This window comes from Cynocephalus volans, chromosome 10 (assembly GCF_027409185.1).
Source record: "Cynocephalus volans isolate mCynVol1 chromosome 10, mCynVol1.pri, whole genome shotgun sequence".
NCBI lineage: Eukaryota > Metazoa > Chordata > Mammalia > Dermoptera > Cynocephalidae > Cynocephalus > Cynocephalus volans.
Window position 1 is genome coordinate 107,645,057 of NC_084469.1, and position 14,695 is coordinate 107,659,751.

The 14,695-nt window shown below is 53.0% G+C and overlaps 1 protein-coding gene across 2 annotated transcripts in view; it reads right to left on the minus strand.

Moving 5' to 3' along the window:
* Positions 1 to 14,695, minus strand: part of BRD4 (bromodomain containing 4) — an 85,669-nt gene that overhangs the window by 16,273 nt on the left and 54,701 nt on the right. For both annotated transcript variants that reach the window (XM_063110313.1, XM_063110314.1), the window contains exons 4-11: positions 13,843 to 13,978; positions 11,709 to 11,998; positions 10,780 to 11,142; positions 9,695 to 9,823; positions 3,552 to 3,761; positions 2,746 to 2,945; positions 1,977 to 2,272; positions 706 to 816 (exon numbers count right to left, since the gene is read on the minus strand). In XM_063110313.1, the coding sequence (XP_062966383.1) occupies positions 706 to 816; positions 1,977 to 2,272; positions 2,746 to 2,945; positions 3,552 to 3,761; positions 9,695 to 9,823; positions 10,780 to 11,142; positions 11,709 to 11,998; positions 13,843 to 13,978 (1,735 nt within the window). The remainder of the gene's footprint in view (positions 1 to 705; positions 817 to 1,976; positions 2,273 to 2,745; positions 2,946 to 3,551; positions 3,762 to 9,694; positions 9,824 to 10,779; positions 11,143 to 11,708; positions 11,999 to 13,842; positions 13,979 to 14,695) is intronic.

Sequence of the window (14,695 nt, forward strand, 5' to 3'; positions counted from 1 at the left end):
ACCCACCTCCTGCTCTGAAGCTGCTGCCCAAAGGTAGGCTCTGACAGAGCACTGGGAACACATGTACAGACCCACGGAGCACAGAAAGAAGGGACTGTTAGAAGTGCGGACATACATGTCCAGTTGTGTGCAGTTAGAGCAGAGCCAGGACCAGCCAACATAGGAGCGAGCACACTCTAGGGAGGAACAGGTGGTGGCCAGAGTCCATGAGACAGCAGAGCCAAGAGGAGACTGGCTTTTTGGTCTGCCAGCTTCAGGTGGCTCCACACCTTCTGGAGCCTGGCAAAACATCTTCCCTGGAATGGCCACGCTGCATTCAACTGTGATGCAGGGAAGACCATGGGGACGCAGTCTCCTCTGGGATAGAAGACTGGCAGTCGAACCAAGGTCAATGGCACCATCTGGGCCCCAACACCCACAGAAGTCCTCATGGTCCAGCCCCCCACCTGCCCCTCAACCCAGGGTTCTGCAATGTCAATGTCCTTGGCCACTCAACCTCCACAGCCCAATCCTCAGGTGGAGCAGTGTTAGGGCCACCCACCATCCCCAGGGAGAAAGTTAACATGGCGGACAGACAGATTGAAGGGCCAAGCAAAGTCATGACCACCGACTCTGGGATCTTTAGCAATCTGGACAGAGGACTAAGCTGGTGCCGAGTATAGGTGGAGGAGTTTGAAAAGATGCTTACAACACATGTCCTCTAACCTGTTTCGGAGTCTTCGCTGTCAGAGGAGCTGGACTCGCTGGTGCTCTCCGACTCCGAGGATGAGAAGCTCTTCATCTTGGAGGAGCCAGCAATTACATCGACCTTCTCAGCTGTAATCCGAGCATCAGGAACTGCGTCAGGCAGGGCTCCGACACCAGAGATTGCTGTTAGCCACAGGCACCCCCCAAACACAGCTAGCCTGTGTGTGAGCTAGAGGGAGCAGCTCCTCACTGTGTGTGAGCTGGAGCGGGGGGGGGGGGGGGGGGGGGGCAGCTCTTCACTGTGTGTGAGCTGGGGTGGGGGGCCCAGCTCCTCAGTGCTGGCTGCCGTCCTTCCAGGACCTGAGTAGTCCCATGTTTCCCACTGGTAGCCTCCTGCTCACTAGCCAAAAACTTGGCTCATGTGGAAATTTCAAGGCCCCTCCAAATCTCTCAGAATACCCTTTAGTGGGTTTATCAAGGAGTCAAGAGATTAGGCAGAGGGATTATTTCCTAACACTAGGTTCTGCTGGGCTTTGGTCCCCTCAATTACTTTTCTGGCAGGGAGTGAAGACCCAAAGGGAACATGACAGACACCCAGAGACTAAGCAAGACAAGGAAAGAGCCCCAGTGGTCTTCCAGCACAGCCATCCAGTGTGCAGAATAGAGCCCAAGTGTCACCACATGGTGCACCCAAGGCAGGAGCCCAATGACCCCAGAAGCTAGTTTCGGCTGAGGACAAAGATCAAGTGCAAGGCCCTGATATGGACCCTAAGTCCTACAGTCCTAAAAGCAAAAGCTGTGAGTCAAAATGAGGAATATATACCACGGAAGAAATGCTTGGAAGACTGTTGCCAGAGAGGGGGCCACATTGAACTGCCCCCACTAGAGAGAAACGGAGGCTGGCTCAGCTCTACCTAACGCATCACACCAACACACGGCCCCTGGAACACTGCAGACACGCCTTTCCTCGTGGCCACACCCCACCTGGAGGCCCCAAAGAGGCAAAGGGTGCTTTTAGGGAATTCTGTGCAGCAGGCAGCCAGGGATGAAACACAGCAAGGTGCAGGTGGGCCTCTCAGACAGCCACCAGCTACAGAGATCAAGAAAGGCAATGATGACCCAGGTCTGAATGTGATGTTACAACCTTCCAGAGGTTTGTATGTCAAAAACACAGATTTTATAATTGGGAAAAAAAACCTGTAGGGGGAGAGGGTTGAGTCAGGAAGGGAAAGTTAACTGAGGGATGCGCACAGGAAGGACCTCCCCACACCCAGAGGGCCCAAGTGCACCTTGAGGTTTCCTTTTTTTCCGCAAACAGGAAGTGACATAGCGCTCCAGCTCTCGCAGTGTGGACGGCTTCAGGGTTTCGAAGTCAATCTCAATCTCGTCGGGGTTGGAGTTCTTGAGGGAAGGCTCCCGTGACTGGATGATGTGTACCACGCGGCCCAGCTTCTCACCGGGGAGCTTGTTGATGTCCAGGCTAAGCTGTCGCTTCTCCTCGTACGACATGGGCTTGCACTTGTCCTCCTCCTCCGACTCATACGTGGGCGGGGGCTTGCTCTTCATGGGTGCTGGCTCCTTCTTGCTACAGAGGGACGATAAAAACACTGTCAAGAATGGGTCCCCGAGGAAGCCAGGCACTCATTCCTCCACGTTTATAAGGGGGGACCTCCCATAACCCACCTAGATGGCCTTCACAGGAAAAGGGGGTTGGCAACTCACTCCGAGGGCACCCAATGGAGACTAAAAACAAACCATGACCTGGGCTTGCCTGGACTGGGGCTCTGCTGTGGCCCCATCCCAGCCATCTGCACCACACTATCCTCCCTCACCAAACACAGTGAGCTCCAAAGGCTCATCCCAGAGAAGAGCACACAGAGACAGCAGCTTAGTCCTGCTTTGTGTGCACAGCCGCCAGCCCTGCCCGGCCCAGTGAGCCGCTGCAGCACAAGGGCAGCCTCTCTGCTGGCCAGGCAGGCTCGGGTGGAGGCCTGCAGGGCTGGCCGAGCAGCCCCCAGGAGGAGGGTCCCTATCCAGGGCGGTCTCAGGGACACAGACCTCGCATTGCTGTTGCTGCTGTTATTTTTCTTTGTCTTTTTCGGAGGAATTTCCTTGGCTTTGCTTTTCTTATTCTCCTCCACTTCCTCTTTCTTTTTGTGCTTTTCTTTTTTCTTTTCCTTCTTGTCTTTCTCCTTTTTCTTTGGTTTGTTCTGCTGGGGCTGCGAGAGGGCTGCAAGCTGCTCATGCACGGCTTTGAGCTGCGGACCAGACAGACAAGATGCAAGCCTGGGGCTGGGACCTCCTTCCCGTCACCCAGACCCGGACACCGGCTCTGAACCACACGAAACAGCGTGGGGCCCCAGATGTTAGGGCACAGGCACAGGCAAGGCAGAGGGGGACTGGCCCTCAGTTCCGTGATCTGCCATGTTAACCAGATTCCTAAAGTGCCCCTGCCCACCCATTCCCTGAATTCCAAGGATTGTCAGAATCCTCCTTGCCAGAGGTGCTGCCCAAGCCAACAGACAGTAGCCCTCACAGTCGTCTTGGTCCCAGAAGGAGGGTCCCTGAGGCCGGCAAGAGTGTACAAACATTTTGGGCACTACAGGCCTGAAGACTGGCTTGTAGGGACAGGAGCAGAGCCTCAGGAGAGAGGGACATCCTGGCTCGGCCTCCCCCAAACCTTGACACACACATGCATGACCAGAATGCACTTGACCTAGCAGAGGGGAACAGGCTACAAGGGGATCAGCAGGAATTCTCAACCTGTGGTAATTCAGAGCCAAGAGCCTCTCTTAAAAACTTCTGGGGTGATGCCTTGGTCCATGCACCCTAGGAGCTGGGAATGGAGCCTCTGGTGCCCTCACCTGCTCCTGGAGCTCAGCCAGTCGCTGGGCCCGCTCTTCCTCAGAGTCGTCAGTGGAACTGTCACTGTCCGAGGAGCTATCGCTGCTGCTGTCGCTGGACGAAGGCGGGGCCACAACCTTGGTGGGAGGGGGCACAGCAGGGGAGGACACGGCCACCACAGGCTCCTCAGGCTCATCCGGCATCTTGGCAAAACGCATTTCGAATACATCCTAGGGAAGGAAAGCCATGCCCGTGAGGGCTGCTGGGTGCCCAAGCCATGCTCAGCATCACCTTGGCCTCACCCGCTGCTGGGGCCAACTCAACAGGAATAGATCAAGAGAGTAAAGAAGGCTGCAGGGATGGTGGTGACCCCCTCTCCACACAGGGGACAAGGGACCAGCCAAGGGCCTCTGACAATTCTTCCAACACTCCTTTCTCAAATTTCACTTTGAAGAGCAAGGTGGTCCTGATGTGGCTGGACACTCACTCCCTGGGGGACACAGCCCATGTAAGAACATGTGACACAGATCACAAAGGGCAGCTGGCAATCTAAGGGTGCTTGATAGATGGCAGGCCAATGGCAAGAACCCCAGAAACAGTCCCCTAAAGCTCCCACCAGGTCTCTGGCTCACAGAACAGGAGGCTCTGCTGGCCTTCGTTCACACTCCAGTGGGGAGTGGGTCTGCTGTTTTAGAAAGCCTTCCAGGCAGAAGGAACAACATGTGCCAAGGCCCCGAGGTAGGAGTGTGCCTGGCATAGAGCATGCCACCACTGAGGGACCAGGACCCACTGTAGCAGGCATGTGGTGGGTCTACTTCCCCATTCTTCAGACTGCCCTGGAGCACCTGAGTGAGCAGTGCTAAGCCACTAGCTGGGGCATCTTGAAAGCACACGAGTCAAGGGTGAGAAAGGACAGCGGGTGCAGAGGTACTGAGGACAGGGTAAGGGAGGGAGCCGCCCTGGGAGGTGTAAGTTGCATGAGCAGAGACCATGGGGAGATTGAGCACGAATCCCATTCCAGGAGACCCTGAGACATTTAAACTCCAAGATTCAGGAATCAGATGAAACCACGGGGTCACGAAGCTCAGGGAACAGCAGCCCTTGCACCAGGGGTCATGCTCCAGAGCTAGCAGGTCCCTCCCTACCCTGGGGTCTTCATGATCAATCCAGTGATTACTCAAGAGAACACAAGCAGAAGGAACAGGCTTCCAGCAGGATTTTGAGACCTGCTTTAAAAACTGATCACCATGGGCCGAGCCCGTGGCGCACTTGGTAGAGTGCGGCTTTGGGAGCGCTGCAACGCTCCCGCCGCGGGTTCGGATCCTATATAGGACTGGCCGGTGCATTCACTGGCTGAGTGCCGGTCACGAAAAGGACAAAAAAAAAAAAAAAAAAAAACTGATCACCATGGCAGCTCACACTATGGAAGGGTCTGTCGCCCAAGTATGCAACGTTGGTGCTTCAGAACCAACTGAAGGGGGGGTGGGGGTTGGGCACCAAGGCTGCCGTTTCAACCGGGGTCCTGCTTGACAGAGCCAGCCCTAGAAGTACCTCCTGATGGCTCAGGAAACACCCCTCAAGGGTTCCTCTCCCAGGCAGCTGGGATAGAGGGTGTCCTCTGCAGCAGGCATCCCACACAGCTGTGGTGCTGCAACCATCTCCTGAAGACCACCCAGCATACGGCTTCCTTCTCGCAGCAAGTCACCTGCGTGGGATTCTGTTGTATAAACGGTTGTGCTGATAAATTACCAGAAGAGCAATAACTTTCTAATTTATTCAGAAATAAATCCTTAAGCAGGTTTGACGGTAAGGAGGAGGGGATGGACACAAGAGAGGATATATCTAGAGACAATCACCGCCCAGCCTGCCAGGAGAGGGGCCCAGGTGGGAGAAGCGGGGGTGGCTTCACACCAGAGCAGAGGCCCCTTGTGCAGCAGCAAGACCCCTAGCCTTGACGCACCCAGCCATATGCCGGCGGGGGGCAGCGACCCTCCCCACCTGCAGTGCCTTGGATGTGAGTAGGCTCAGGCCCCAACTGATTCCAAGAGGTATCTGGGGCCACAGATGCCTGTGGAAGAGCCATGCCTACTGCCAAGGAGTAGGAAGTAGGTTAGAGGAGAAGTATGCTCCAGAAGTGTCAGGACATCAGGATATCAGGAAGGGAGAGGACCAGCTCTCTTCAGGACAGACGGAGGGCCCTTCACTGAATGAGAGCTTGCTTCAGGCTACTTGCTTACGTGCCCAGCCTCCCCGGGCCATCTTTGAGAGCACTACCCTTGCCACAAGGACATCCTTGTTCTTCCATCCTAGACTATGGCTATTGTGGAATTGGCTCTGAGGCCTCCTTCCATTCCCCGGGTGCTTTTGGCCCTGGCCCTCCCAAGGCCCCAAGACCAAGCGGCAAGGAGTATGAGACAGGAAGCTGGTACGGATGAAAAGCTAACATCAGGCAGGGCCAGGGTGTCCAGCTGCGCCAGCCCATCATCTTCCTCTGTCTGGAGGAGGACAGTATGCTGCTGTAGTCCGAACAGGGGGCATCCTGGGAAACCCATGGCAGGCCTGGGGCTGCTGCAGGAAAACCTTGCCGAGTGACTGTGAAAGACACATATCCACCTGCTTTGTGATCAACAGGAAGGACGAGCTCCCTGCACTCAAGGAACTCATCGTCTAGTGGAAAACAGAAAGACGAGTAAACCCATGAACAGCTGTAAACTGTTCTAAGTGGCTGAAGCTGGAAACAAAAAGGGATGATGAACTGCGAGCAACCGGAAAGGGTATGCTGAGACCTAAGAATGAGAGGTGGGTATCAGGCCAAGTGCTAGAAGACAAGTGCTAGGACAGCGCCAAGGAGAGAGGACAGAGGCAATATGGAGCCAGCAAGAGGCCAGAAAAACCCAACTCAGAATGCTCCCAGGGTAAGTGTCACATGAGGGAGGACAGCAATGGACAGCAACAACCAGCACCATTATGGACAAAAGGGGCTCAGGCCTTCTGCTGTTGGGCCAGCAGTGTCTGAAAGGAGTGCCCAGCTCCCTCCCACCTTTACCTCCCCTCCTCTGTGGGTCTGGGTCACGATGTGCTTCTAGGCCTCAGCACATCCCACTGGTTTCAGAGCAAGTATTCTTTGTGCTAGAATGTTGACCAGGGTCACCTGCCCTGAGCTGCATCCAATCCATGGGAAAAGCACCTCCTCCTTTTAATGAAATAGATATGCTCATGTGCTAGGAGGCCACAGTATCCAAAGATCCACAGGTGAACCAGCCCTGGAGCCAAGGGCTGGAGCTGGAGACCCTCGGCAGAGGTGCAAAACATGGAAACATAGGAAGTGGGAGGCCCACTAGGTTACAGGTGCTGGGGACGCAGCTGTGAGTGGAAGAATCTCTAAAGCTTCTTGCCTCTGGGATCTAAGGCAAGATCTCAACATACTGTTCAGTTCATTTTTCCTTGCTGTAAAAACAATTGCATACCACCTTGAACTTGAGATATTTTTCTCAAAATAAAACTCTGGCAGCCATATGGGTTGCAATCACTACCAAACTTCCTAAATAACCTTCACTTCAAAACAGAGCAGAGAGGAGAGGGCAGCCACCTGCAGCTCTGGGCCCACCAACTGTGCTGGTGGCCTTTAGATCAAGCCACTCTTGAACTCCTGAGGAAACTCCAGCCCAGAGGCTCCTGGTCATCTTTGTGACCACAGATGTCAGACTGTGGGACAGGTTTTCTAAAGGCCCATAATTTACAAGTTGGAAGAGGAAAATGAAGTGGATCCTTTTCCACATAACATTCCAGGTAAATCACACTCCTTGGGTACAGCCTAATTAAGAGACATAATTAAGCAGGTCCCAACACCTCTTAAAAAGGGCTGTGTTCCTCCCACTCCCTGACAGACAGTCCAGCTCTCTAAACTATGCTGATACGAAGAAACTTAGAAACAAGAAAAACAAAGACTGAAATGCCACAAACACAACAACTGCTTTCTAGAAGAGAAGCCCACACAAGACTTCACATCAACTCTGTCACTGAAGCACACACCTCTACCCATCCACTGGCACGAAAAGGTGACACCACTTTCAGTGACACAGTGACCTTCCGAGGCGGGCAAAGCAGGTTGGGGGCAGAGGCAGCCCAATGCTGAGCACCCCCACAGCACAGCCCCACCCCTGCCTGAAATGGACCCCTGGAGGACGGGAATCTGTCTACTCCAGCCTGGTATCTGGAATCAGCATTTAGCAAGAAACCCTTCAGCTGAAAGGCTGCCATGTGGCAAACATCTCAGTGGCCTTGCTATGGGTAAACTCCACGTCTGGGGAGGCTCACTCTACATCCGGAAAGAGAAAAATACAAAAATGCAAAAAACAAACAAACAAACCCCGTTAAAACAAACAAAATCAAAAACCTTTTGTTGGAGAAGCAGAGATTGTGAAAAGGAAGTGGCTCCTGGGTTTCAGTGGAGGACAGGAAAAAGCAGACACAAAATTAGGAAGAGATAAAACATTAGAGGGTGCTTTTTTTCCTTTATTTTTAATAAAGTAGCTCAAACTAGCAATCTTTGGTGCTGGAAGAGAACTTCTTTCGGTTTAGCTGTTTCCATGAGGAAAAAGAAAGGGTATAGGCATCGACCTCAAGTATAGGCAGCGTGAGCATAAGTATCCCATCTTCTCCAGAGAAGGAGAGGAGGGAGGTGCTCAGGGCACCACAGCCACCAGGTGGCTGTGTACAAGAACTGCTGTAAAATTAAAAAACCTGAACTCCTTCAAGGATGGGAGATGCAGACATAAATGGTGAAGGGGCAGTCTTCTTTCTGAAGAAAGCAGACAGACAAGACCAAATTGAAGAGAGCTCCCCGCAACCCCCAAACCAGAGAAAACAAAACTAAGATATAAGCAAGTAGAAATAAAAACCTTCAAGTCTGAGCATGCATTCAAATAAGAGGAAGCAGGTCCATACTAGTAAGAAAGAGTCCAACCAACCTCACAAGGGAAGTGTTTTTATATACCCCAAGAGTTTAAGGACATGTCCTCTGAACCAAACGCAGCCCCGATGCAGACAGGGGCCAACTGACAGAACAGGGAGAGGAGGTAGGAGATGCCACAGTGCTGAGTCTGGGACAACATGTGGAGTTAGCAGAGCTGGGAGGGAGGCAGGCAGTGGGCTCAAGTGACCCGTGTCTGATACAGACCCACAGCTCACCAAAGGTTCTGCAAGTCCTCATTCCTGCCCTGGAAACACCTCACAGATCGCTGAGAGATCCAGGTGTGCAGAAGCCCCTTCAAGCCCAAAATTAGCATACCTGCACCTCACGATGGCAGATGGCCCAGACCATCATCTGCTCTGACCTTGACAGCAGAAGCAACCCATGGCCTTGGGGAGAAGAGACTGGGAACTTTTATGATTTTCTATGTATAATTTTAAAGAATTAAAGCAGATTATAAAAGCACTAAATATTGACTTTATTGTCCAAAATTGTTAGAACTCCAACCTTACTATACAAAGATAACCACTGTTTAAATTTGGGTTTATGTTTTTCCTTTTTTTTAAATAAAGAGAAGTGGTGTCAGTTTACACATTCATGCTGTAACCTGTCCCCCTCCCCACCCATGTGTGCACTTTACAATGTGCACCCCCCCAGGGACTCTTGAAGGAAAGGGCCCATGAACCCCACCCATTAGGGAATTGTGGGCACATAGAAAACAGCCACCCTGCAGCTAGAAGGCAGACAAAGGCCTTCGAGGCTCTGGTGAAGAAATGCCCACAGTTGGGCAGTTACTTCAGCTCACAACTGTGACAGTGTCTACCTGGAAAGAGTGTCCCCCGCCGACTTGAGACAGGTCTGTTTTGGAGAAGAGATTGGGCCATGCACAGCACACACGCTCTTCCGGCCAAAGGCAACCGAATGCAGGTGGAGGGTGGGGAGGGGCAGGGAGGGGGCTTTCAGTGGGACACCCCAAAACAGAACCAGCCACCCTGCTTTAATAATAATCAAATAACCCCAACTTTAAAATGTATGCATTAGCCTGAGCTGAATCCACTTTTCCAAAGTAACATGGCATTATCCCAAGGAAAGTGACAGAATTAAAATCTGCCAAGACCCACAGAGGTCTGGTCCAGCCAGGACCTCAGCCTGCGCTGCTGCAGGACAGCCGTACCCTCCCCAGAGCCTCACCTGGAGCTTGCGGGCCATGGCCACCACCTCGTGGTCAGGAGGGTTGTACTTATAGCAGTTGGAGAACATCAATCGGACATCAGCACCAAATTCCTGAGCATCTCGGTACTCACGGGCCTCCAGTTTAGACTGAAAAAACAAGACAGGTTCCCGTTAGCCTTGTCTGCCCATGTTTCAATAAGGAAATGGCCAGTGGCAGAAATGAGGGCTGCCTGTAGGAGTAAAATGGATTCTTAGTGGCTGTCAGTTTAGTCCAGACTCTAGTGGGGGACAGGCCATCACCCCCATCCTCAGCATCAGATGGACAAGGAGACACTCACAGCAGCAAATCTCAGGGTGGGCACTGCCCTGCTAGCACCCTAAACTCACCCACCAGGATCACAGGGACTGGCTCCAGGGCAAGTGGATACAGAATCCAGAGAGGAGGCACAACTTAAGCCAGCACTGAAGACAAGATGAAGAAAGGAGGGCTGGGCCCACTTCTGATTCACTTGTCTTGGTGACATGGCATACAACCCTGGTCAAAGCACAGCAACCATCCCCTGCTCTGCCTGTCTCATGTTTGGGCAGACTTCTCACTCCCAGAAGGAGAAAAATGCAAAAAGTACTAAAACAAACAAAGCCAGAAAGGCCTCAAAACACTACGGTGGAAGTGCCTACGGTGTGCCTCCCACTCAGAGGTGGCAGCAAGGCCCTCTCCATCACACACAGCCTGGCAGTCTCCAAGCTCCAAGCCCCTAGCCCTCCTGAAGCATCTACCCTGTGCCTCTGGAGGTAGAGGACACCAGGCCCCAAGGCCCTGGAAGGCTCACTTGCTTTTCCTCAGATGAGGGGAGGAGGAAGCACCACTGCCTGCATCCAAAATGGCCAAGCACATCATCTTGGAGCATGTTCCCACAGCTCCCAGTAGGGGGTGCTGAATTTCTTTGGGCTGGTGGGAAAAGTCTCCACAGCTACACAGTTCACAGAAGCCCCAGGCCAGGTCCCTCCTCTCAGACTGGTCCAAGCAAAAACCTGGTGAGGGAGGCCCAGCTGGCCTCATTGCCGTCCCCCAACTCGGCCACCCCAGGGGCACGTCTGCTTACTTTGATTGTGCTCATGTCCATGGGGTGCTTGATGATGTCGCAGTAGTCGTGCAGGCCCAGCGCCTCCACATCCACGGGCTTGTAGAAGGGCCAAGCGTAGGCAGCATGCTTCTTGGCGAACATCTCCTTGAGGATGCCGCTGCAGCATTTGAGCTGCTCTGAGATCTTGCTGCTCTTCTCTGGTGCTGGGTGCTGCTGCGAGTCGGGTACATCCTTCTTTGGGGGTTTCACAGGCCGACTGCTCTCCCGCCGGGGGCCCAGCTTGGTGGTCTTGGGCTCCGGGGGCAGCGAGGGTGGCTCATGAATGGGGTCAATGGTGGTGGGGGTGGTGGTGTCTGCTTTCCTCTTCACTCCCTTCTTTGTCTGTCAGGAGCACAGCACGGTCAGGGGTTGTGGCCCACACAGCTGCCCCTCAGGGTCACCCCTGAAGCCAGACCCCGTCTAGGGTCCCAACACTCACAAGGGCACAGGGCCTAAACATAAACGCATGGATGAAGGACTGAGGACAGGGAGACCCTGTCCCACCACTCTGCTCTACAGCTGGGATAGGACCTGCCAGCAGCAGGAGAAAGCACACAACTGAGTGCAGGATCAGCTCACTTGGAGGCCAAAGAGCCTCCTGGAGCATTTCTTGCTCAACGCCAGAACCTCTCCCAGAGTGCCCCTGGAGCACGATTCAGAGACTACAAGATGGCACCTGCAAATGCCTAGTCTAAATTAGAGATGAGAAGGGGGCAGGGACCCACAGGAGGTGTAACACTATTAGGGGATCTTTCACTCAGGACAGCTGCTTCTGGGCTGTGATTTATACATGGCGTGATTCCCCCAGAAACACCTGCCAGTGCCCGGGAGCCAGGACAAGGCCACCTGTCTCCTGCAAGCCCTCTGTTCCCTGGTGGCAACAGCCTACCAGCGCCCAGGACGCTCACCTTCACAGGCTGTGGGGTGGCCGCAATGATGGGTGGGTGGCTCTGCACAGGCTGGGGGGCTGGAGCAGGTGGGGGTGCAGGCTGGGGGGGCACCGGTGGGGGTGTCTGCAGTGGCTGGGGAGGCACCACCGTCATGACAGGGGTCTGGACGATGAGGTCTGGGGTGACAGGGAAGGGGTGAGGCGTGGCCTGCACGGGCAGCGGGTTCTGCTGAGGGGTCTGGGTCTGCGGAGGAGTTGATGCTTGCGTTGTGTTTGGTAGCGTGGAGACGCCGGGTTTTGCCGTCGTCCCTACCAAAATCATAAAAACAACAGGGAGTCAGAGGCTGGGCTGACACGTGCTAGCTGAATTTGCAGGGACACTGCCACATGAGGCAAGCATACATCTGCAGGGCGCACTGGCCTAAGAGACAGAACATCCCGCATACCCCAGACCTCGCTGTGCCAAAGCTGTACACCTGCCCCCAGGGTCCGGAGAACAGTGGCATGCTATACTTCCCAACTTCCTGGGGTGTCCTGGCCATAGTTCCCAACTTGGGCACAAAGACCCCTTCATGAGCCCGGAGGCCTGGGCCAAAGGAGAAGGAAACACACACTAGTGTAAGTACCAGGAGAGTACAAGGAAGAGCGGAAAAGTGCTCCTTGCAGCTTCCAGCCAGAGCTGTCCTTATTCCCATTAGCGCAGCGGCTGTCCTCACCAAGGTTTCTGGAAACTGGCACAACCCCACCTCCCAGAACCACAGGGGATGGCTGGACTGCTGCTGCCCTTCATGACTGGCTCAGACTGCCTCCCTGCAGCTGGGCAACGGAGTCTGAACACACACGGATCATATGGCATGCCCAGCCAGTTCCAAAAAAAAGGAGTTACGAACAGAGCTCTAACATGAGCAGGTGGGCCAGGGTACTGGAGCCCAGCAGCATGACACAGACTGCTATATCCTTTGCATGCACACTGGCCTCCGTGAAAACGGACAAAGACAGCCAGAACTCTGTAAAAGCAGCCTTCATCTGTGGGCTGCCCTTGGGCAGCGCCCAGGTTTCCCATATGCCTCACGAAGCTAGGGTGAGGTCCTGCTGAGTTTCCCAATTTTCCTTCTCCAGGCATTACTCTTGGGCTTCTCCCTGAACTGGAATAGAGAAGCCACTGACGTGTCTGCCCAGCATGCAGACCAAACCCCTGCTCCCCGGGAGCAAGGACCAGGCTCCTCATGTAAGGATAAGGAACATGACTTGGTACGTAACAGTCTAGGGATGACCTAAAAGACTAGTTTTCCTTGATTGCCCATGGACACTGCAGGAGATCTAGCTGCCCCTTTCCAACACCACTTCAGAGCAGTGGGAGGGGGAAAGGTTGCTCCTCAGAGAAGCAAACAACTCACACCCAGGGACTAACTCGCAAGTATCTTTTTCTGCAGCTTGAAGCTGTGAAAGACAAAAAATAGAAGACAGCTGTTGGAGGTTTTCTTTCCTAGCCAGAAACGGTTCTTTAAGAGGGCAACTCTCGGCCAGCTGGCCTCTGGAATTGTGTCACAGTAGGGGCTTGGAGAGAGGGCATGACACGCAGAGAAGAAGAAGGAGGCTTAACTTAGGCCTCAGATAACTGTGCGTCAAAGCCGGCATGGCTCTGACACAAGTGCATTAAGGTAATTTAAACAACAAACCTCAAGGCACTAGGGTCAGTGTGTTAGTTAACATTGCTTCTAGTCAGATTAATTTCTTTACACGAAAATGGAAAAGCAAAAACCATTTATGGCGGGGTGAATGATTCAAATAACAGCAAAGTGCTTTGGAAAATTATACTTTCTTCCTAACTTAAGTCCACTAACCACCCACAGAAAAGGGAGGGCCCCGTTATTTCTACTTGGGGGAAGCCACAGGGTCATGTAACCTTGTGGGGCAGATCCAACACTGAAAATGATCCCACCACATCTAAACAGCAGCACGGTCATCAGTATACAAGGATACTTCAAGAGAAGTTCATGGAAAGATAGAATCAAAAGATCATATGAATCTTTCCATGAACTTTTTGAAGTACCCTCATATAACGTCTCCATCTCCTCTACTGAACTTAAGAAGGGAAGGGACAAAGACCAAGGAAAAATAAAGCCGATGCACTTGCTACTTCAGTACTCTACCTGCTTCCTTCCTCCCACGTCCTCTTCCTTTTGCCTGGACTATCATGATCTCAGTTTCTTCTGTGGGTAGGTCGCTGATTTTTTGCAAGAAGAGCTTCTCCAGAGCTTCTGCCATTAAGACTATGTCATCTCCAGGCTGGATGAGGAGACACGTGGGTCGAGTTGGAAAGCCCTCCCCTCCCCGCCTCTGCAGACAGGCGCCCTACCCCAAGGCATGAAGTGTCATATCAGGGTCCTTCCTCAATGTGAACCTCAAAGGAGCCACAACTGTTACGCTACTAGGTAACATGGAGGCTTGTGTTCCTACAGGTGTACCAAGCCTGCACTTGTCTACCTATACCTACCTCTCTGGCCTAAGAAACCATCCTAAAGTCTTAGGCATCTGCCAAGCTCAGCTGATGGGGGCCCCTCCTTGCGTTTGGGCCTCCCTCCCCGGATACAACTCAACTTCACTGGAAATGCTTGAATGACACAGGATATCTTGCCACAGATACTTCAGCAAGGCTCCAATAATGCTCCCCAGTGCACTCCCAAGGCAGGGCTCTGGGCAATGCCCAACTCATACTGCTTTATGGTTCCCCATTCTGTCACCTAGTCCATAACACACTGATCCCACTCAGCTCTAAACGGAGAGTCTGATCTTCACATTTTACTTAAACCTAAATGGTGAGAGCTGACACTGTAAAGAAAACACAGTAAACTTCAAGAAACTCACCTACCCATCTCTTCTGGGCAATTTTACCCACTACACCAGCACAGGTCAAAAGCTGAGTTCTGTATAGGGTCTCCCTCCAGAGTCGTTCTATTTGAAAGGGTTGATTTTAATCACATCTGTGGTCTGAACTGTAAACAA